Below are 24,670 nucleotides of genomic sequence, written 5' to 3'. Positions count from 1 at the left end.
AAACACTGTATTTTATGGAGTTTCTAAGCTGAAGACAAATACCTCATTTTATTTAGCACTGGAAAGTGGTTTCAAATGCATATGAAAAGGAATTATCTCAAAGACTTTTTGGAGAGACTGGTTATTAACAAATTTCCTTGAAATAAAAAGTATTTTATTTGAACAAATAAGAAGTGGGTAACAAGTTATATTTTGAGTTAGCAATATGATTTACTCTCATGCGTATTTTGCTTCAGATCATTGTTGCTTGCTTATTTAAGTGAAGGCTGGAGCTTTCCTGGCGCAAAAAAGCAGATCCATTAAATGTACTTTGCGGCCGCTCAAGTCAGGTGGGATGGAGTAAACACACCCTAAAGAATCTAGTCTATTCCAGAATACAACTATTCACTCACACATTCTTTACATGGCTCTATCAGTTAAAGCATAAACAGGCTAGATATGATGGATAACATTCCTCATAGATCTGTATTACTCTATTAAATAAAACGAAGAAGAATGTATAAAGAATTATAAACTAATTTAAATGAAGCCCCCGTCCCCACCGGAAAATTATCCTCTAAACGATTCTGAGGAAAGAAAATAGGAATAGTTTGTTTCATATTTGGATACTACCCATTCCATTCATGCTTCTAAACCTTCATTTACAATTTAGAATCATTTTTATACAAACTAGGATATTCTGGGATTGCAGTTACAATTACAGCCTTGTAAACCTAGCTTGTTAGCTAGAAAAGGGTATCAGTAAGTCTTTTAAATCCATTTTGTTAAACTTGCCTTATTTTGACAGAGTCTGTTTCAGTATAAAGGACTTGAGTCTAGTTTACCGTTTCTTTAAGTATTTCATTTTTGCATGCTTCCGGTGATTCCTAGGGCATTTGTACCCGTCCATGTGATTTGTCTAGACCCCAAACACACAAAGCCATACACAGATTTCTATGATTGAAGGTTTTCATTACATATTTAGTATATATTAATGTGTATGCTGAGTTCAGTAACAGTGTTTTGTACACAGTAGCTAACTAAAATATTTTTGACTGGCAATACACACAAATAAAATTAACATAGAAATCTTTTTTCTAATTTTTTTTTCTACCTAGTAGAAGAGAAAGGACACAATATGTACAAATCACGATCCATAAAAAAGCCCAATGTGTTGTCTCCCTGACACACACACACACACACAAACACACACACACACACACACACACACACACACACACACACATATCTATTTCAGGAAAGATACACAGTTGTTTTAGTTCTGCTAAACCAATGCCTAAATATATTACATTTCATCAGTTTCCTTTATGATGAAAGTCCCCCAGGTTCTCTACCTGAAGCTGGCCACATTTTAAGAGCAAAACAGGCTGCACACTATCTATATCTAGATAAAACTCATTGGCTTGTAATCTGCCCAGGGATCTATACATCTAAATCTATATGCAAATCAAATGCTCTTGAGCCTCAGAGCACCCAGGCTTCCGGGAGGGCGAGGGGGCCTCTTTCCAGATGATCTTCCCCAGCCATTCTTCTCCTTTCCCTCTATTTATTTATACTAGCTACCTAAATAATTCACACTGCCTGCTTTCCAGCCCGAATGCTCCGCAGAAGGGCCTACAATGAGCTACTGCAGTCACCAGATGGACTCCTGAATGCAGCAGGTGGGGCAGATGGCAAGGCACCCTGTCTGATGCTGCTGGCTCCGGCAAGGGCTGACTGCCTTTTCCTCCCAGGTACATTATCATCATCCTGACACTGTGGAGTCGGGGTGGGGTGGGGGGGCAGGGTAGAAGTGGGGCGCTGGCAAATCCCTTACTCGCAATACCAGAGGAGTCATAAATTACCAGCCCGCGGCCCCCCACCCCTAGCAACCCCCGAGGTCTTAGGCTGTTTGTCAGTGTTTTTTTGTTTGTTTGTTTTTTAAGACTGCGGTGAAGGTTTCCCAAAGCATTTTGGCACTATGCACAAAGAAGGACATATCCATTTTAGAATTCTACGTCAGCTTCATAAAAAGTGAAGAAACGAGGATTCAAGGGGAGTGATACCAGAAAAGTCAGGAAGGCTATGGGGGTAAAAATGTATTTTCACAAATATTTTGCACACAACACAAACGGATTGAAAACGCAGGTGAGATGACTCAGCTCACGTCTGCAGTGCTCTTATGTAAAGGTAAGCTGCCCTCTGCAACTATCGAGGGGAGGAGATAAAAACTATATTTTTGTTGCTTTCTGGTGTTGCAGAAAATATTAGCCGTGCCCCAATTGAGACAGTTCTTTATCTCATATTTCTCATTTCTGAAAAGGGTGGCATTTCCGTTCCAAAGTTTGCAAATCTAAAGTATATAACAACAATAAAAATTTGCATTGCATATCACGTGAAATAGGAAATTTGCAAGATCATGATGCCAATCTATCACAAGACAATCACCCTGTAGTATACAGTATACATTTTAATTGAGCATAAACACTGGAGGAAAATTCTCCGGAGATATTTCTGGCATATTCCGATTGGCCGTGTTACCATGATACCATGACTTGACTCCAGTAAACTTCACCGGTGCCAATATAAATCCTATTACCTAACTTCACTAATCATCTAACTTTCAACATCTAAAAATGCAAAAGACAATCATTTTTATGCTCTACAGCAAACCATCAGTACCTTCAAAATAAATGAATAAATAAATACAACACTTTAATAAAATGCATTCACTAAGGCAACGCTGTAAAGAGCCAGAGGGCCACTTTGAATTCCATCTTCCAGTCCTCAAGGAAAATCGAAATCCGAGGCTTTGGGGAACTTTACCAGGCAGTTTTGTAGGAATGCTGGACAAAGACATTAGCTGGAAGATTATCTCAAGATGAAGGGCAAAGTTTCCTTAGGAAAACTACCTTCCAAGAGTCATTTACGTTGATGAGACTGAATTTACTAAGTCAGACCATTCCCTCAAAGTCAAACCACAGAAACCTCCTAGAGTTCAAATAAATCTGCTTTGCTTTCCCTAAAACGGGGAAAGATTTTTTTCTGACATGATCTTTTAAAGCAGTTTATTCCCTTTTATTTCCAGTCTGAAAAAACAAACCACATCCAAGTAATTTACAGCATTTTAAGGAGTAATGGCAACTCTGGTGAACAAATCTTTAAAGGCTTCCCCAGGAAGGGCCTGTTTTTTTAGCGGAGAGGGCTCACACTAGACCAGACTTGACTTCTCCAAGACCCCTAATCAACTCCTACAATAGTCGGGATCTTAATGTATACAGTTCCTACTTGTGTGCATGATACCAACTTCGTATCATCTCTAAAAAACCAAAACCAGAAAAATCAGGATAGAGGTTGCAATTTGCTCAAGTTTTATATAACACGCCTGCTACCTACATTCCTGAAATCCATTTTCTGAAGTCTGACCCAAGTTTAAGTGGGAGACTTAGGTACAAAAATTCCCATTTTTAAGGGTTTTTCTAAGGCACTCAATATCATTTTATAATTTTATCACTTAGTTCAGGATCTTGGTGCCCAGGACAGTGCCTGCATACAGTCAAATATTTTTGAATGAAGGACCAAGAAAATGCGGTTTAATGCACTAAATTGATTACTTTAATGATTTAAAAAATTGCAAAGGAATGCATGTAATCATTTTTGATGCAACACAAGAAGTTACTATAAGCAATCAATTTGACACCCCAGAGAGTTAGTTATAAAAAATACACTTCAAAAATCAATTTTAAACTAATATCTTCTAAACTTGATTTCATTAACTATCATTAAGCTATTTGCCCACAACCTAATTAATGTACATAACTCAGGGTACTTAATAATATGAAACAAAAGGGGCTGGACATTTCTTAGAGAGAAACACATTATAAGGCAAATAGTAATACATTAATATTTAAAGATAGTAACTGTGAAATTAAAACATTTTTCGAGTTTATATGTCATAATGATTTGGATAGTCTTGGTGCATTCAATGTGTGTCAAAACTGCCGCAATTAAACTGGCAGACGATATTCTAAAATAAAAGTAGTAGCAAAGTCTGAGCTAAAAAACTGTCATTTTAAAAATAAAAAACAGTAAGTATAAGCAAAGGGTGAAGGGATAAGTAGGAAATTTCAACTTAAGCCCTGGATAAAAGATAATAAAGGTAATGTTTATTATAAGATGCTGCTGAAAAGATAAAATTTTGATTTTTGACATTTCAAAACATTTTTTTTTAGTAAAGTCTCTATGATATTTTTAAATAGATTCATCTTATATAAATGTCTGTATTTGAACATATTTTTGGAGTATTAGAAATTAATATAATGCCATTATATACAAATGCAAAAAAAAAACTATATTTGCTTTGCAAGTGTTTAAAGAATTAGTTAATGTGTGTGTGTGTGTAAAATAAAATTCCTTTGATTAAATTGTTACTTCCTTATTTTAGACCCCTATCTGGATGTGAACAAATCTTAAAGTTTCAAAATACAAGTTAGTCTAAACCTAACAAAGAAACATAGATATCCAAATTTTAATCTCATATATAGCATATGCTAGAATTAGTATTTAAAGAGAAACATATTTTTAAGTGCTACCTTTCTCATTCCTAAACAAAATATTGATAAAGTGACTGAAATGCCAGAAATTCAATGGAATGCCCAATTTGTTAAATTCATGCAGTCGCCTATAATAATTATGATTGTTTTTCTTTCTTTTTTTTTTTTTGCTGGGTTTCTTGCTTCCTATGCATGTACCACTGCTGAAAAAAAATTGGAGTGGGGGCATAATCTCTAAGATATTACTTATTTGTGGTATGCCTGCCTAGGTGAAATTTAAATTAGGTCACATAATTCAACGCAAAAGGTATCTTAGAATAAAGCCACCAATTTATATTTTTTTAAAGGTGAGAAATACAGCACACTGAATGACTATCAACTTTTAACCTGTAAGTATCGTTGTGATAATAACCTGTAATCCTGATTCGAGATTTACCCAGACCCTTTTTGTTCTGTTCTGTTCTCCCCCTCTGAAAGTCTGAGGATTTCCTAAGTAAGTTTGGAGCTTATCGTTTAAAAACGAGAGAAAGAGAAGAGTCCAGGATCCCTTGCATGCCTTCTCGGCACCTAAACAGAGCCATTTGCACCGTCCATTGAGCACTGTTTAGTAAACAAGCAATGCACAGGACCAAAGTGGCTTCTGTCTTCCAGTCCTGCCATCCTTTTACAAAGCAAGGCAGGGGTTCTGTTTTTAGTACACACTCTGGTTCAGTGTTAATCCTGTTTTATGTTGTTCACACCTGCTGCTGACTAGCAGCCTGCTGACGGGCTGGGGCTCACGCTGCTCAGAGAAATACCAATCACTGAGGAGCTGGACAAAAGCTACCGTCCAGAAACAAAGCCTGACCGGGGTCCAGCGTACAGGAGAAGCAGACCCCAAAGATCTTTTCCCTCAGGACGTCCCAAGGTGGACACCCAAGAATAAACGCAACCAGACGCTCTTTTGTGAGACCCCACTGACGGATGTATATCCCTCAGCCTTGTATGTCTTTTGGTAAAATTAATGCCAACATAGTTAAAAAAAAAAAAAAAAAAAAAAAAAAAAAGGAAGTCATTCTAATCAAGCATACATGTCAGCCACTTTATGTTTCTTACCTAAAGAATCTGTGCCTGAAACAAACCAAATTATTAATTTCAAATACTCTATAGCTCACCTCTCTATTCCTAGAATTTTATATCCAAAATGAGCAGAAATACAAAATATATACTCTGCCATCAGTGGCCACTCTGTGGCCAGAACAGTGACGTGCATGATAAGACCATTCTCCCCGTCCTCCACCCGGCACTGCACGTGCCTAATAACAAACATCAAATGGATGACTTCTTTTTTGATCTTAGTAGCAGCGATAAATCAAATTCAGTGCCACAGACTGGGGGGAAATACACAACTAAGGGACAAGTCCATGGCTGACAGTGGGACCAGTTGGACGCTTTCCTTCAGTCAAGTCCCAGGAAAGGATGCCCACCCTCTCTCTCTCTGAAACAAGATGTAAGCTGTTGTGAACTTACCCAGACGGAGAAAAACGTACCCAGTCCTGCTGTGACCCTACGTCAGGATGCACTTTGTGCTGACATCCCGGCGGTGACACTGGAGCCCCTCCCTTCTACCTAAAAACAGAGTCAATTTCCCTCCTATCTGGGAGACAGATTCTGCCCACAGGTGGGCGCCGGGAGCTCCTACTGGCCAGCATAGCACAGCTCCAACAAGAGCTGCACATCTGGGGGGTCAAGTGGAAGCTCTGGGGTCATGTTATGTCTCCCGAAGCACCTTTCCTACCTGTATAGCCAATAAAGCATCATTTTGGGGTTATGCACCTGCCTCACCCACAACGGTACATAAATTTAATGGAGCACAGTTTTAATACTTCTCTAGGGGGAAAGAGGAAAAGCGCTAACTAGCATATTAAGGTTCTGTTAAAGAGCGAAAGTGAGGATGAAATACCTGAAGTGTCGGCATCTTTGGCCCAACATGCTCTCCCACTATTTACCCTCTGCAACGTGCTCTTTTTGGAGGGTCAAGACTTGTTCTGGCTATATTCTTCCTCAGCAGAGGAAAAATTTACATGGGTGCTCAGAAGCGGCTTATCTACAGCAGCTGAGAAGCCAGGTAAATGTGAGCTTTTTCAGTGTGTATGATACTGCACACTCGGGAACTCTCTGATGATGTTACAGAAAAAAAAAGTTATGAAAAAATTACACTATAATGCACTTGGCGTAATTGTATATAGAATTCACGTGTCTTCCATAACCTCACAATGTCCATCATAAAATAATAATAAAAAAAGAGTTGTCGCTTTCAATTTGTTTATGGAATATGAACAGTTGAGGAATAAATTCAATTATTATGTTGAATCACATGAAATTGCTGATTTTTGACCAATTTTTGACCTACAAAATCGGCAATTCCACGTGGTTCAACCTAATATAATTAGAATCCTATCACCTCACTTTCATGCAAAAAAGTCTGAAGTTTTATCAGGGGATGTCATGATTCCAAACTTGACCTTCCTACTGATTTTCCCTCAGAAAGCCGTCTCTAATTTGGTTGTGTTCTTTTCCATTACTATCAAAATGAGAGCATTAATCGAAGTATATTTCAAGACTCGAGCCTCTTAAGATTTTTGGGTACACAGACCCTAGGAGCCAACATTTCACTGGAAATCAAGTCTTACACATTCATGCCATCCCTGAAGTGTTTACTATTAGGTTAGTGCAAAGGTAATCGCGGTTTTTGCAATTACTTTTAACCTTCTAAACCGCAATCCCTTTTGCACCAACCTAATATAATGCTCACCTTTTTGCGAAGCAACTTGGCAATCCCATGTAAGAGCAAATGCTTCCTTCCAAGTGCCAGGGCTGCACAAGGATGGAATCTGATGGAAAATCTTATCCTTGGGGTCCTTCACGAAAGGACTTGGAACATGGATTCCCCCCAGCCCCTGTGACCTTGTAAGTGTGCTCAGGACAGAAGGACTTCAGTATATCAGCAGCAGTATCAGCTTCCGGATCAAATGATATTTAGTATTTTGCATGGAAGGGCGACATGACTAATACCTTCAGAAAAGAAGAGACGAAAGCAGCAGCTGTGTGCTGGACCAAGGCACTCTTCCCCTAATACTGCCTCCCAAGCATGCCCACTTCTGAAGAAAGTTAAGGCCGCCTTATTTTGATTACACTGCTTTCCTCAAGCAGGAATTTTTTTTTTTTCTGTTTGAATCTTAAACCATTACATTTCCAGTGATGCATTTTTATGTTTACAATTGACATCTTCGTAAAAGAATGAAATCTTTGAGCAACAGCTCAAAAGCATGACAGTTGCCTGCAGTAAGTACTTAAATTATTTTACACCTACATGGTGCCCAGTTGTTTTTAGTTAAAATTTAATAAACCTTAAACTGATGACCTTTCTTGCACAGAAAGGCCCAGAGTTGCAAAAAGCGAACTTCCCAATGAAATATATTTTAAGGACCCAGTGCTGAACAAAGCGCTATTTAAAGCTGAACGCTTTGTCAATTTATCAGCTTGTGAACATTCTGCTCCTGAGCAACCCGGCTGCTGAATGCATAGAATGGCGGTGCCTTGCTTAATCGAATACTATTGATTCGAGTGTGTCACAGTGATCTCATTGAGAGTAATCAATAGTAATCCAAAATCAATCCATCTGCTCGTGCACTATCATTTATCAAATCTGAATACGCCAAATTATTTGTAGGCGTCAAATTACAAAGAGGAGAAAATGACAGAGCTGGGAAAGTGAATGGCTTATATCGAAAAGCAACACCAACTGCTCTTTTTTTTTTAAGGGGAGGTGCTATAAAAATGGACTATAAGGTGGACAGATATGTTTCCCTTCTCACGAAAGGGTCTTAAACTTACGACGAATCTCATTCCATTCCCGAGAAAAAATACGATTTTCTTGCATAGGAATTTGCTGGTTCAGCCCAGACGACATAAACTTGTAGATGCCCCAACTTTCTTAACAACAGTGCACCAATAGTTTTCAAGTCTGACAAATGCCTATCACCCACCTGCTGGAAAATAAGACCCAAATGACATGGGACATAACCGCATCTTCTAATATCAGAAAAGATGTTTAATGGAATTGGAGTGGAAACAGGAAAACTTAATTTCTCCAGAGAAAGTACAGCATAGATGCTCCTGCTTATCAAACAAGCTGCTGTTGACGCTGAAGTTTCTTTTATCAACATATTCACCTGTAATTTAGTCAAGGTAATAAATCCTTCTATTCATTACAGTGCACTCAAAAGCACCTCTACTATTTAACTTGAGTGAAAAAAGGCACAGAGTGTCTGAAACATTTACTTTTGCTAATGTAAAAGTGTTGGCATTTTACTTCATTCCTGATAAGCTGGTGCCAAGAGAAGTGATTATTCTTTTCTTATTCACAGCCTATCAGCATTTCGAAAAGCTCTCTCAATCTTATCAGGAGTATGAACAGCACAGTTACTGAAAACAGTTTGTACTGCTCCTCTCTCTTTCTGCCAAGCTATCTGATCAACCCTCAGCTAACTAACTGTATTTACACACAATCAAACGTAAGTTGTATCTTCCACGCACTGTAGCCAGATTCCAGCTTGCCATAGGTTTTTCTGCTGTGACATTAACTTAACAAAAATGTCAGCCTCGGGTACCCCAAACTGACAACAATCAAGAAAACACTATAAAAGCACTCAAGTAGAATGCATACCAAACAGAAACAAAAGAAAAACAAATATGAAAAGTTGAAGGTAATCTCTTTGGAATTCATGGTGGGGGGAGAGAATAAAATGTACTGTGGATGCAAATGGCAATGAATATCATGCACTTAACCTTTCTCCAAAGTAAATGGTACTTTAGCAAAACAGATGACAAGAAGGGAAATTTTAAAAGAAAATTCTGCTGGGATCGAAGGGGTTCAGGAAAGTTCTGTAGGACGGAGCAGGCATTTTCCCCACATTCCAGGTTATCTCATTGTTGAGGCAGAGAAGTGTTACAACGTAAGCAAAGTAAGACAATAGACAATATCACCGAACTTACCCCATGAACTGAAGACGAGAGAGAAAGCAAGGCTGTCACATATGGTGACCACATTCTCAGGATAGATTTTCCAATCATTAACACCCTCATAAATGCTCTAGACATTAAAGTTTTGTTCACTATAAGGAATAAAAAATAAAGACAATTGAGTGCCGAATTTCGGTATTTTTCTCATTCTTCAGATTTCACCCATTGAATAGTTCCATGTAGAGGTATGAAGACAGAATCACCAGCCAGGCTAACATACATCGATGGCCTCCCCTCCACTTCTGCCTATTAAAAAACTGTTGAAACCAGTTTGTGGTTCATGCGAACAGAGACAGACCGAATCATGTATAGGTAGTTCTCTGGAGCATGAAAGACAGCAATGGCATTTCTGGAACATAAGAGGAATCTGAAATTTACTTCAGTAAACTGAGTCACAAATCCTTGAGCCTAGGCAAGAATCTCTGCTTGGGCTTCTGTGTATAAACTGTTCACATGTCCCTCACCTCCCTTCACTGAATGGCTAGGAGAGAACCGGAAAAGGCAGCCACAGGCTCCCACCTGAGCCCTACTCCAGCTTCTGTCTAGACCCCAAGAACAGACTGAGTCTCGCCTTAGACGCGTGGAACAGTAAGATGAATTAGCCAAGTGTGTAGCTCAGGACAATTCAGCTGATGGTTGCTTTTCCATCTGTGACACTATGATCCCATGACTGATGAGCCAGGTCTCATTTAAGGTTACGGATAAAAGGGATGCTTCTGTCATTTCATAGGACCCAGCGCCAACTGTACATAGTCACTTTCTCCTAGGAAAATGACACGATTCTTATCAACTCTATGTACACATCTTTCCCACTCCTCGGTCATGATCAGTTGGTTACAAGTATAATATTCCTCCTCAAAATATCTAATCCATTTTATTAGATTAATGGCTGGGAAGAAAGCATTTTCAGAGTATTTTTTCATCTATGGAAAAATAAATACAATTTAACATGGCTATCTTACATTTTTGGAGAACTAAAAGGACGATGATCATTTGGAATTATAGAGGTCAAAGGGCAATTAACTGAACAACCTCACATTTGAATGTTTTCTCTTAAATAAGCACTCTAGTCCACATCATTTTTTATATGACCTACTATTTTTACTAATTCTGAATATAACTTTAGACCTTTTCAAAGCAAGCTAAATTCTTATAAATATAAAATGTAACAACATATTCACTAAGTCCACTGTTTAAAACATTTTAACTCACATTGGGAGTATTAAACAGAAAGTAAATATATTTATTTCATGAGTCCTTTGTTTCAATTTTCAAAAGCCATTACGAATGAGTAGAATCTCCCTAGAATAGATGAAAAAGGAATTATCATGTACAAAGATACATTCTGATCACAGAGGTGACAAAAAAAAGAACATAGTGTGCCTCTGCCTAATTTTCTGTGCATGAGTTCTCGATATACATTTTTAAACTTCACATTTTGCATATTGAATAAGCCATACAAGAAGAAAGCACAGATGCTTTTTTTCCCCTTGCTCAGTATTTAAAGTACAACAAAAAAGAGATGCCTCTTGTTCAAAGTGGATTGCCAGAACTCCTTGTAACACTTCACTTCCTAAAGTCTTCCTTTCCTTCACACGTAAGAACACCTGAGGTTCACCATGTCAGACTTTTTTAAAAAATAAATCCCATTATTACTTCCAATACAGTAGAATGATTTGAACAAGCTTAAGTTATACTCTTTAAAAAAGCCTCATTTTTATCTGTGTTATCTATACTCCCACAGTGAGAGTTTTCAAGAGAAGTAAGCAAGCACGCTGCTTTTCATTACACTTCTAGTAGCCATCAATCTCTGCGATAATATGAGAATTTATTGGTAGCTTCCCCTTTATTTAGCACCATCTTAACCAACTGTTTGCGGAGAAGGTGTATGATGAAGCAAAGTCAAATTGACATGTCTGTGATGTGCCTGACAGCCCACAGTATGCCCAATATTAATTTGTTTTCTTTGGCTACGTAAGTACTGCCAAAGCATATTACACGTAATGTGCACTTCCAATCAAAATGATGAAAAGTATATATGCAATTTTGTTGCACTCAAAGCAATACGAGAAGGCACAGAAGAATGCATATGACAAAGACTGTCTTTCCTAATTAAAATATAAATGTACTTTTTTGTTACCAATGTAATCCAATCTCAGGTAGGCTTTCCATGAATTCAACACTGTAAATAAACATTTATAGATTTTTAAATGCCAGAAGCCAGTGTTTTCATTCATTATATTGTGTGAAAGAATTCCATATACAGCCATAGGTTATATTTCTAATGGCTAGTGCTGGATGTTATATGTCTATATTCAAATACACATGTAGATCTATCCCAGTATATTGAAATGGACTTTAATTGACCAGTAAGAAGCCAATTTATTTAAAACTGTACCTTTTACTTTCTTTGCCTTAGTGAGTTATCTTCCAAATATACATGCATTGCCATAAATTAAAATGGCATAACATTTGAAGAAATCAAAACATAAAAAGCAAGTTTCCTCCAAACATTTAAAAATATTTTAAAAACAGACCACACACAAACACAACACAAAATCTAAATCTTCTCAGTCCAGGGGTTTTGTATAATTGACTAGGAAACACATTTGGAAAAACAGAGAGAAATACCAAATCAGAGAAAAAGAAACGTCTGGCACTTCTCTAAGGAAAAGCAGAGAGGAAAGACGTGTTTGCTAAAACTCCGAATGGAATTGTTCTTATTAGCTGAGGTTTCCTACACCTGAGAAAGTATAAGTCTAAAATGAACTTGAAACAAGAAAAAGATGCCAGGCAAATCCTTCAAAAGGCAGAAAACTGTCATTTATCATCAACCTTAGGTAATAAAGAAACTAACTTTGATCTGATGGATTGGCAAAACGTAACAGCAGGACTTTTTTTTTTCTTTTTTTTTCAAACACAGAAACATTAAATTTGTTAAAGTGCTATACAAAGAAAGAAAGGTAAGAAATGAATCTAGGAATTCAAACAAGAGTATGAATTAGAACAAGAACTAGAACAGAAAGAGAATTTTCTCTCTGCATTCAGGTTTACTTAGCAAATCACAGATTTCTAAAATTATCTCTTGGAAAAAAACTAGAAAATTCTGAAATGTATGATGTACTTTATGCAAATAGAATACTTATTGATTTTCTATATTTGCTTTTAGCAAAAAAAAAGCAAATGATATATTTATATAGTGCAGATAAATGAAATTCATATTTTGCATTTATTTGAAAGCTGTCATGTTTACATTAAGATATATTTGTCAGGCCCAATTGGAGAAGAAGAGAATGTAGCCAAGAGCTAATTCCAAACTATTTATTGGCTATGGGCCCAAACCATTAAATTATGTATTTAATATTAGTTGCTTATTTCCTATTTTACAAATTAATTATGACTACTAGATATTGGATTTAGGAATAATACAAATTACAAATGTATAAAATCAGAAACAAATTTACTCATTAAGTTACCTGTTAACCTGTCTTTTACATGGTAGTTTAACAATTGAGTTTAAAATCAGACCTGATAAGTACCTGAAATCCTAATTCCAGGTTAAAATCATGCCTGGCAAATTTAATTGGCAGCTAAGTAATTAGAAAACATACTTTAGCTCCACTTTATTAGATAAAAACACATGAACAATCTTAGCAGCCTAATTATATTCTACATATATACCTCTTCCCATCTATCTGCGTATTTCACATGCATACTCTACACACACACAAACATACACGTGTGTGTCTTCCATCGGCTGGATTGGATTTTAAAGCACCATAGGAGTATTTATTTATTTATACTGGTCTAGACCATGTCTATTCATATACACATGGCTATGAAAATAATAATCAACAGCAAAACATACAAAATGCAATAAGAAGACGGTCAAGCGGCAGAGCTGCTTGGTTCACCCCTGCACTATCAAATACACACATAAGTATGATTGCAGAAAAAGAACCTAAATATTTCACTGTCAGAGAATGCGGAGGGCTGCAATTCATTTCTATCTCCTGTTAGGACAATGACAATTTAATACAAGGCCAGTGGATGTAAAAGAGATAAAAACTGAACAAACTGGGCCAGTGTAATCAAAGATTTTTCTCCAGAGAGCTGGCTAGGGCCGGAGCTCATATGCACTTATAACAGATCAACACTTTATTATGCCTCTCTTCCATGAATGTGCTACGAAGCAAAATTCAGGGCAAAGCTTATCGGCTGCAGGACTTTAAAGTTCTACTGAGATAACTCAGATGCTCTTCCTTTATTTCTCAATGCTTGGCAGGTGATTCTAAAAAGTTCCTTTGATATTAATTAATTGAAACAATTGCTATTAATTGCCCCTTGTATAACAAAAGTATCCACCAGAAGTCCAGCGTTCAATTTACTTAATGAAATAATATAAGCAAAACCTTCCGTGCTCCCTAGCGCTTTAGAAGTAACACAAAGAAATATTTTGTTTAGTCACTAGGCTGAAACAAATGTTGAGGAATCTTTCCCAAGTGATACGGACGTGAGATTGGGCATTATGCCTACCTTCCCAAAGAAACGTCTCTTCTTTGTCTGTAGTTCTGGCAGGCGTGAGGTCTTGTGAAAGTATTGTTAAATAGACTCATAGAGAAGTTACCTGCCCTTTTTGATGAATAGCACCATGTACCTAAAATTAATTGCAAAAGTATGGCCTGGCTAATGAGATGGTCCTTATCTTTTTCCAGCGCAGGAAGCACCAGTATTTTTCTGCTGGCTCAATATTTTACAAAAATGCCTAAAGTATTATTAACTAAGTAAATATCTGATTCAAAGACCTTAAAGACACAAATTATCATAAATTCTAAGATCTGGAAAATTTGGAGTTAAAACTGATTTTCCTATATGATTTGTTTCTTAAACCTTAATTTCTTGTCTTTTTTTTTTTTTACTTTGAAAAGAACAACAAAAATAATTTCCTACAGCTCCTATTAGCATTTTTTTAAAGCTGAATTACAATAGCATTCTGTATCAGATGGCCAATATATATTACAGGTCAGATTAAATCAAAGAAATATATCAAAGGCCGTCAATTTAGAATTAAAAAAAAAAAAAGAACAATGATACCTTATTGGAGAGAAAACACTGGAAAAATGATCATCCATGCAAGAGAATTAATGGATATCCACAAGGGTTTTGCTAATAACATGGGTTAATTACCGCTGCAACACGCTAGGCTCAGTAAATAAGGCAGCAGTGCCATAAACACATTAAGATGAGAAACCATCACTGTAAGGACCAACCAACACCATCACCCTCGCCTCTGCCCAGGCAATGGAAAGCTGTTTGCTAGCCCTTTCCATAAAAGGAGGATTTCTAAACTTACCACCCAATGTGCAGGGTGATACATAAATACACTGACACAAAGGGCCCGGGAAACGTGTCCCCACCACATTTATTCACCACTCCCATTCAGCCTTTATTCCATTAACTCAGGACCACTTTTTTTTTTTTTTTTTTGCTTACTCTAAGGAGAAAAATTGTATGTTACATAATACACACTGTCTGGCTATTTCAACAATATATGGTCTGGAATATGTACAGCGGTTATTTAATTTTCAGAAAAATAAAATTAATCTGTTCGCTTTAGTAAGGTGATGGGCAAGATTACAAGACTCTACAGCTGGTTGTCACTTACAGCAATTTACAAAGAAATCATCTGAAAACCCCACCTATACCACCTATCTTTAAGGCGGCAGGTGTTTTCAACAGATTTATAGAGGAGAATCAGGAAGAAAAGTAACATGAGCTCCAAGTCTGGAGTTTAAGTATTTCTTAGAAAAATAAAGTGTCTGCTCATAGTTCTCAAATAATATCACACCTATAGTGGCTTAGGCAAGCTCTTATCTTTAAAAAAAAAAATTGCATCCACTCTGATTTAGGCTTTCTGTTGTTGTTACAGTATACATTTTTCCTTCCTGTCTATTTTTTAATCCCATAGATTTTGACATTACAGTATCACTTTTGGACAGTTATATTTCAATTTACTTTAGCTTCTAATAAGGAGAGATGAGGCAGAGAAAAAAAAAATAACCAAAACCCTGAAACAGAAAAAGTGGACCATACAAAATAAAACTTACATAGCTCCAAACAGCATTCTGAAAACCCAAATTTGTTTAATTGTCAGTGTCTGGATTTCAGTGACCAAGCTGAAATGTACTGAACTATTCCCTCCTGTCTTGCCTGTTTTGGAGTGTTTCAATTGCCTTTCCTTCTTCCAACAGCTGTGACAACTGTTAAAACAGTCAGTAAAATTAAGTCCGCTCTATAATCCTGTAGTCAATGTTACATTTTAATCAGAGGTTGAAAGGGATTCATGTGATGAGAACACTCATTTAGCATGATTAGACTGACACGTATGTCAAAATGAGCAGATATATTATTTTCATCTATTTATGCTATCAGTTATTACTGCTATTAAATGTGAAACAAGCTTTCCAGTATTATGTTCTTTAATGTGCTGGCCCATTTCCTAAATTAAAAAAAAAAAAAATACATAGTTATAGGTTAATATTTTAGGCTCTTCTAATGGTGGTCAATAAATTGTACGAACCTTTTTTTAATCGCCTCCGAAGCAGAAATTGTCCAATATTTTCCTGTGAAACTGCATAACTGGTTTCATTTCTATGTATACACTCACGTGATGGGGTTTAACCCAGTACAATTACTATGAATATTAATAGCATGTATAAATTCTAGGGTTTATTAATTGAGACAGAGAGGCAGATGCGTTGCTTAGCATTAGATCTTTCTGTCTGTCCAGTGAACCACGTAACCATCAGAACTGCATCCAGACCATAAATCTGTATTTTTTTTTAAAGATGACTTTTAATTGAGCCCAAAAGAAAGCTAGTTTGAATCTTGCGCCAAAGCCAAAAGGACATGTGCCCTGATTTCATTTAAATGCATCTGCTTTAAGAGGCTTATCTAAACTAATTATTCAAATTAGCTATAAAAGTTAAATTCAAGGAAACTACTTTAAAAAGACGCCTCTAGGGGATTTTTAAAGTTTCTTTTGTTTCTTTATTTAAGAGAGAAAAGTTCAGAACGTGGGTGAGTTTGGATAATGTGTTCTTCCTGACATGAAGACATTTTAAACTCTCCAATTCTCCAGTCCCTGGTCCTCTAACCTTCACCCTACATTGGAGTGCGCAGTCCTACTTTTGTTTATTTTTCATTTTTATTTTCACACAGTTTAAGCTTGTTTCTCGAGTGTTTCCAACTGATGTAAGCACAGCCTTCCAACCTTTCAGCTCCTCCTAAGTCTACCTCTTGGCTAATATCCTCTGCGTGAGTGTGTAGGTGAGTGTGTATGTGTGTGAGCATACACACACACGCACACACACACCCACTCAGGCTGCAAGTCACTTTCATCTCTTACTTAATTACAAAGCAATGCAATATGCAATCACTAAGGACAGCTAGTGGACACTTCCCTATAATGCACTGCCTCATCTTCTACAGTTTTATATTTTCTCCACAATCTATAGAGAGAAATGTTTGCCAAGAGCACTCTTTTCAGAATTATTATAACAGTTGATATTAATGTAATCTGAAAGCAAAGCAATATGACTGACTCAACAGAAAGATGGACCAGTGACAGCTCCAGTGACATACTAATATTTTATCTTAACAGTGGGTTGAAATTAAGTTTATGACCTACTCATTTATACAGGAATGCCTAATTTACTTCACGCAACCCCCTGTCTCCCCCACCTTTACTAACCCGAATATATAGATCCACGGGCATAAATTGTTCATAAATACAAATTAAACTGCATGTAAGAACAAAACTACTTTTCTATATTATCTGGACGTGAATCACGAAACAAATTCACAATCTCAACAGTGTCTATTCAAGGGGAAATTTTAAAAGTCACTACTGTTTCTTTAGGGCTTTTTTTTCTCCCTTAAATATTAATAATGTGTGAAAATCTCATGTTACTTAATGGACTGATTTGTCAGTTAAGTGCTGACTTAACGCTAACCATGCAAATAACATTATTCTAGCCCTGAACTGCAAAGGGCTAGTTTTTAAATTGTTTTCTGAAGGAGAATTAGTAAATGTGCAATTTTGCCCCTAACTCTGCCGGGTAAGAAATGACAGGGCGCTGAAAATATCTGTCAAACTGCAAATCCATAAGAAGCACTCCATAGTATAAATCATTTTGAATATTGTATTTTAAAACATCTTTCCTTGGGAAAATGGGTCCTAGTAAAAGATGCATTTTAACAGTTCACTAAGCATTTGTGCCAAGAGCCTATTCTTAGCACCTGAATAAGAAGTGACTGTCACACAGCTGTTTTACGGACAGTCACTGAGCTTTGCCTCAAAGGTAATATTGTAGTCAGAACAATTCTCGACTTACTGAATTAGGAGATCACGCTCCACACAAAAGGCACCAGACAGACGCAAATAAGCCCTGTGCACACAAAACACCCAGGGCATTACCTGAATCAGTGTGCAAAGAGACATTCCGTCCACCCCCCTCCACACACACACACACACACACACACACACACTGAGACACACGCACCCCCACGCCGAGTTTTAAAAAGGAAAGAAAAAGGTACCTACTCTTCCTCGTAGTGCAGGGAAAAAGATTCAGGGAGGCAAAGTTCTACCGAATCCATGTGCGACCGGCAACCATTATGTATGCACCCCAGCTATAAATCAAAGTTTCCTTGACAGAGCACAGTGCAATTAACACAAATGTTCTCCTAGTGACAAGCCTATAGGCACGGCCAGTTGGGACCAAAGCTCTCACACTCTCCTAATCAAGGACTTAAAGCCCCGATTGGAGCTTATTAATATGAAGTAGGGCTTTACATATGCAGTCCCACTGGCCCAGCCGCGCAGCCGATTGGGGGGCGTCTGCCCAATCAGGAGGGAGGCGACGGGAGGCTGCACCGAGCAACGCAGCCAGGCAGGTAGGACGGGTGCAGACGAGCGAGGGGTGAAAACAGAGTGGGAGAGGAAAGGAGAGCCAAGACCAGGGGTAGAAACGCAGTCCGTGGATCCTGTGCTTCTGCTTTCCTTTCTTTTCTTTTTCCTTTCCTTTCCTTTCTTCTTTTTCTCTCTCTCTCTCTCTTTTTTTTTTTTTTTTTTTTCTGGGAAGCTACCAAAGAAACATAACTAACTTAACTCTCTAAGCACTGGAGGCACTGGGTTTCTCTCCTACGTAAGGTCTGTTTTGCCTTGACAAGAAGAACTCACGCAGACTCTCAGTTAATTTGGGAAAGGACTCTGCGGGAAGGTAGAGAATGAAGTTTGTCCTGCGGTTGTGTGTGTCCTGCTCCACTGGGGGCTGCGGCTTATTGAGCGCTGTACTTTCTCGTGCATTTGTCATCGTGCCTTTGCCTGTTTTCCTGATGTAGACGGGGCAGTTTAAAGAATCAAAGACATTCTTCTATATGGTTGGGGCAGGGGAATGGGGATCTCATCTTGGAGGAGGAATTCAGTGTTTCACAAGTACAGAGCGGGGAAATAGTGCCTGGCGACAATTTTGAGAGCATGCCTATTTAAATTATCGGTGTAAACATTTCTTTACCTGCTGCTGTCTCCCTACCTATAGATATACGATGCATAGCTTTTCAAAACTGCAGGACAAATTGGCTTTTCCACTTTCAGGGATGGGAGACTGAGAACTGTAGGGTAAATGATACCTAAAATCCATCTCAGAGCATTTTGACAAAATAAAGGCTGCATTTTTTTATTTATTTTTTATTTTTTATGGTAGGGAGAGCATCACAAAATAGTGCACTCCAAGTGTTCTTACTCATATACTTATTTCAATACAAGCTTCCAAACTAGAAGACATATACAAATATATATGATTTTACCCAAAAGATCAGCTTTCTAATAAAATGCTTTTTACATATTTGTTCCTATACATAATATACCCTGAATACTTTAAAAAATCAGCTCAGAAATATTTTGGAAATCATCACACAGTCTGATCATTATAAGGACTAGCTTCAAACATAAGAAGATTTACAAAACTAAGAATTTTCAATACAAAGTATCTTTTTCAGAGAATATAAGAAGAGGAAGGTGTTTTTTCCTCCAATAGTATATACGTGTTTTCAGTTTCCATGTGACAAAGAGTTTTGTTAGGTGCTATTTTAAAATACAGGATTTTTTAGACTAGCAAATGTACTTGGAATAAATACCAACTATTTATGGCAAAGAGATGACTGCTACCTTATGGAGAGTCGAAGTCTCACAATTTTGATATAATTCAGTGCTACTGCTTACCAACCTTTTGTATCAAATGTCTTACATGACATAAATAGTACAATCTTTGAAATTAAAATAAATTAATTCAGATAGTCAGTGTGTGTTAAATTCACTAAATCAGAACTTGACTCTTTTTCTCAATGCTCTCAAATTTGCTAGGTCTTCAAAAAAAAAACAAAAAAAACCCACAACGCAAAAATAGAACAACCACATTAAAATTCAGAATATAAAAATGACAGACATCATTTGGTGCCCCCACTGAAAAAAAGCAATTTTTCTACCATGTATTTAGTCATAGCTAAGATACAGGCCTGAACCCTTTTATTTGTGGTTTAAATACATACAAGTTTCTAGAGGGGAACTCACATAGCAAAAACTGCCTGAAAATACTGTATAAAAGCAGGTAGTAAAAGCTTAATTACTAGTAGCATTATGCTGTCTATATTGTTAAATGTGAACTCTGCAATTAAGATGTAAATTTGGTTGTGAGTAGTGAATTAAAAGAGCTTTGAGATGTAGAATATCCAAGCATTCTGCAGATACCAAGGGGGTGGGGGGAAAGATTTGCCTATTCAATCTAAAATGAGACATGGAATCACTTTGTAATTAAAAAATAAATGAAAAGGTATTTGAAAAAGAAACATGATTTTTCTGAAATACAATAAAAGAAATATGAAAGCTAATACTGCATTATATACTGCATTATAAAGACAGTTTTTAAAATATCTTTGATTCAGATTACTATCTTGACTTCTGGATAAACTGAAATCTTCTGGGTACTGAATGGATCCAATTGTTACATATTTTTAAAAGATTTACCCCCAAAAAAAAAAGTTTTCTTCTTATTTTATCCAGAAACCTACTTAAAAAAAATCATAAATTATTTAATGGATCGACGCATTCAGATTCTGCACCTGTGCAGAATCCTGTACTGTCGTCAGTTTCTTTGCATTTTCATGCTGTGACAGAACCTGTTTATTACTCCGTCGAAATGGCTTTTTAAAGACAAGATTTGTCGTCAATTATTTACCGATGGACCTTAAGTCACCACGTTTCACAGGAGTTATCTTTTATTTCCCGGAATTTTCTTATGCCCTTTGGGTACTTATTTGACCCATTATGAACCATTTGATTTTGTTAGTATATATAGATTTTTAACATGGTTAGACTCATATTCATGTGTACGTCTTTTTTCTGTGCTCACAGAGATCCATGTACAAGCGTCCCCAGTGTAGTTCCCATTGATCTCTCAGGAACCATATTTCATCTATGCAAGGTGCAGTGTCCACTAAGCTAGCTGCTTTCCGAATGACCAGAAGTGCACTAGGTTTTCAGAGCTCTCTGTTTTCCCCTTGGGATCAATATGTCACCTCTACAAGTCCAGGACCTAAGATTACACCTACTGTCTTGAATCCAGTTTAACCAATTTGAAATTCAAAATGATCTCTATGGCCCTAAACTTGTGAGATAGCCTCCAGAATATTTTCTAAACACATAGCTTAGTCATTTCAAGCATCTTCCCTAGTGATAGAGTTTTCTCATCTTGAAGGAGGAAAGAGTGGATAATCACAGGAAATATACACAGCATGAGCAATATTGGGCATAAACCGTTAAGAGTCGCAACGTAAAGGATTTGGGGGGTGGGGAATGAAATAAATAGGTAACAGCCTAGAATAACACATTTTGCTAACACTTCACAATCTTACCACAAGGAGTCTACCCAAAGCAGGATACATGGAACCAAACAAAAGGACCTCTTCGGATTGTTTCACAAAGAATATTAATAAATTAGTTAATATCAGTCTATTATGCATCAGGCCCGGTGTCCAATCATAGTGTCAACATGTTCTTTAAGCAATGTAGTCCCACAACCCAAGCAACCGCATTCTCAGGCCCCAAATGACACAGGGACACCAGGCAGAAAATGTATTTCATTCCCATTTGAAACAAGGAATGGTAATAAACAAAACCGAAGTGGAAACAAAAGGTAGATAGATCCCTGGTGTCTATACCAGCATTTTTACTGTATTTTAATGAGAATCATTTCCTAAAACATTCTACTAATGCATACTTCTGTTGCTAGAAGGTGATGAGAACCCCTTCAGTCTTGCTATCATTATTGCATATTAACAGCTATTTCTAGGTCCCACTTTCCTTTTCTGAAAATTAACAGGACTAACCTGAATTAACATGCATATAGTCGCTGCCCTATGTTTGAAGCAAATTTTGATTTTTGTATTGCACAGTTGCCATTTGTTAAATATTTAAAACCCAATGAGGCATCGCAAATTTATAGATTTTTTTCGGAGTGCCTCATAATCTACCTTTGCAGATCTTTCCCCCAGATCATAAAACCTTTGAAAAGCTGTTTAGCTTTTTGAACGCTCTTTCCTGCTGTCTTTCATATAGCGCAGGTGTTGTCACATACCAATGCTACAAAAAGCAAACCTAGACTGTTATAAACTCCTAACTTTAACACCAAAAGAAAAACCACAATGAGCATCCCTGGAAAAATGCTTAGAGGACAAGCAGGAAGCCCGAAGCCCAAACTCCCTTCTGCCCCGTCATGAGTTGTGTGGCCTTGAACAGGTCACCTCACTGATCTGTCTCTAGTTTCCTCCTCTGGGCCTTGGGATTTCTTTTATGCTGGAAACCTGCTTAACACAATTTTCCCACTGAGATCACGAAGCCATCTTGCGAAGTCAGTATGCCTACTTTACTCTATATTTCCACCAAACCTCTATCAATTCATCATACCTCATTTTCTGTTGCTTTTCATTTCTAGGGCACAGGCTTTGATATTTAAATTATTGTCTCGATTGGCAAGAAGCAATCATTTCGACTGAAAATGATCACTTCCACAGAAGCACTAATAAAATCCTTTCCTTTTGACAAACCACTTGTCCTGTAAATCCATCCCATTCCCAAATTACTGAGTCCATGTTAAAAAAAAAAAAAAAGGCCCATTCTCTGGGGGGCAATTACATCACCTCAGTAACACACCAAACTCTTTCCCAGTGTGTTTGTGAAAGAGTGGGGATGGAGGGGGGTTGGAACAATCAAAGGAAGACAGAGAAACTAATAGAGGCAACCCAGTTTCTGTTTAATTAATGCAGGATTATTTCACTTTCATTTTGTCAAGCTAATAATATACATGGTAAAATGTCAGTAAAAATTAAATTATAAACTACAGTAGCTCCAATGGGAAAACTGACTTCAGTTATGCTGTATTTCCAATATACTTACCATGGCAAAATACCCAATGCATTTTATAGTATCCTACAAGCTTTCTGTGATCTGCATGGCATGTATTTACAGAGCAATCGTTAACATTTTGAGATTACACATTAATAAATGAGTTGCAGTTATATTCTTTCCTGAATGTTAAGCACCATGAGCTAAATGCAGAAAACATTCAAGGTCAGTGTCCCGTTTTAGACCTTTTCAGGCAGCTGTAATATTATGATAATCAAGCTTAAAATATTCCTATAGAAAGAGTAAATTAGCCTTTTCACTTGAAAGATGATTATGATAAACAATAAACCTAAGAGAGGACAAAATCCCTATTTTTAAAAGCCATAAATTGTTGACTCAATCATGTGTGTGATAGTCTTGTCCAAAATAAAGGGTGGCTTAGCTCTGAGGGGAAAGTGGGGGGAGTAGTGGAGACAGAGAAGAAGGAGGAAATGACACCATATGACAGATTTCAGAATAGGCAATACTCGCTTTGATACCAGTAAACTGATCAAATTATCCACATTAACCATCCCATTCAACAGACATTTGAAGCAAAAAAATGTACATCCATGAAACATCAAAAAGCACAAAGTATTTTTGGTCCCAATGTATGTAAATGTTCGACACTATTTGAAAGTTCTTTTGCATTTGCTTCCTTTAACCCTTTGGTCCAAATTTTCAAAGGACCAGTAAAGAAAAAAGTGAGATATTTAGCATCTGGTGTCCATATAAACAGGCTGAAAGAGGTTATTGCATTTTTTTGATGTTAGAATTCTCTGACTCACTTCAAAGTTCCCTTTTTATAAATGAATATAGTTGATAAAAATCTACTTCCCCCAACCAAAGGGGATTAATTAGAGGTGTGTGTTTGTCATGCCTGGCAGAAAGCAGGAAACTGTAGAGGTCTTCTAGTAAAGGGGTAATAGCCTATTATGGAGACATGCCTTACTTAGACTCAGGTTCTGATTCTGAGGAATGAGGCTTTGGAATAGAGTCACCACTCATCTAAATCTCAGTTTCCTCCTCTATTAAATGGGAATAACCACAATAACGACTTTGTAAAACTGTCATGGAGATTGAGTTACGCCATTTTAGCAGTCTGGTCCTACTTGAGGGGACCACGTGACCCAGTGAGTTAAGGACATTCTGACTTATGCCAATTGTCCTAGCCTAATAATTTACCATACTTCCTCCCTATACTCTCAATAGTGCCTCAGTTTGGATAATACATTTTACTGTCATCTTACACCGAGTGAGCCTTCTGTCAGCGTTAACCATATTATTTTTAAATCTCATTAAATGCAAGAGGAGACATAAGAGAATGGTACTGTCCATTCATTTGGCCTTCATCTTGGACTAAGAGTTCAAGGGACTTAATATAGAAAGGAAAATGCAGTGCAAGTATTTCCCCAAGGAAAATGCCCCAAACTTTTACCACAAGATGATGAGAATGGCTTGCTAGCATACTGCCACATACCTATTGGCTCAATGTAATAACAGGAAAAAAATAAAAGATGTCCGCCTAACGCTACCATCAGGTTTTGGGCATGAGAGTGTGAGGAACACAGAC

General features: G+C 37.2%; 1 protein-coding gene across 13 annotated transcripts in view; it reads right to left on the bottom strand.

Annotated features, from left to right (window-relative positions):
- ESRRG (estrogen related receptor gamma) overlaps window positions 1–24,670 on the bottom strand; it is a 549,788-nt gene that overhangs the window by 186,615 nt on the left and 338,503 nt on the right. The window contains exon 1 of one of the 13 annotated variants that reach the window (XM_019743203.3): window positions 18,202–18,410. The exons of the other annotated variants lie outside the window; for them this stretch is intronic. Coding sequence (XP_019598762.1) covers window positions 18,202–18,257 — 56 coding nt within the window. The 5' untranslated portion in view covers window positions 18,258–18,410. Of the gene's footprint in view, window positions 1–18,201; window positions 18,411–24,670 lie in introns of those variants that run through there. 13 annotated transcript variants of the gene reach the window in all.

The sequence above is a fragment of the Rhinolophus sinicus genome, chromosome 6 (genome assembly GCF_057876585.1).
Source record: "Rhinolophus sinicus isolate RSI-liver-muscle chromosome 6, RSI-T2T, whole genome shotgun sequence".
NCBI classification, from domain to species: domain Eukaryota; kingdom Metazoa; phylum Chordata; class Mammalia; order Chiroptera; family Rhinolophidae; genus Rhinolophus; species Rhinolophus sinicus.
This window is presented reverse-complemented; position numbering and strand designations above follow the sequence as displayed.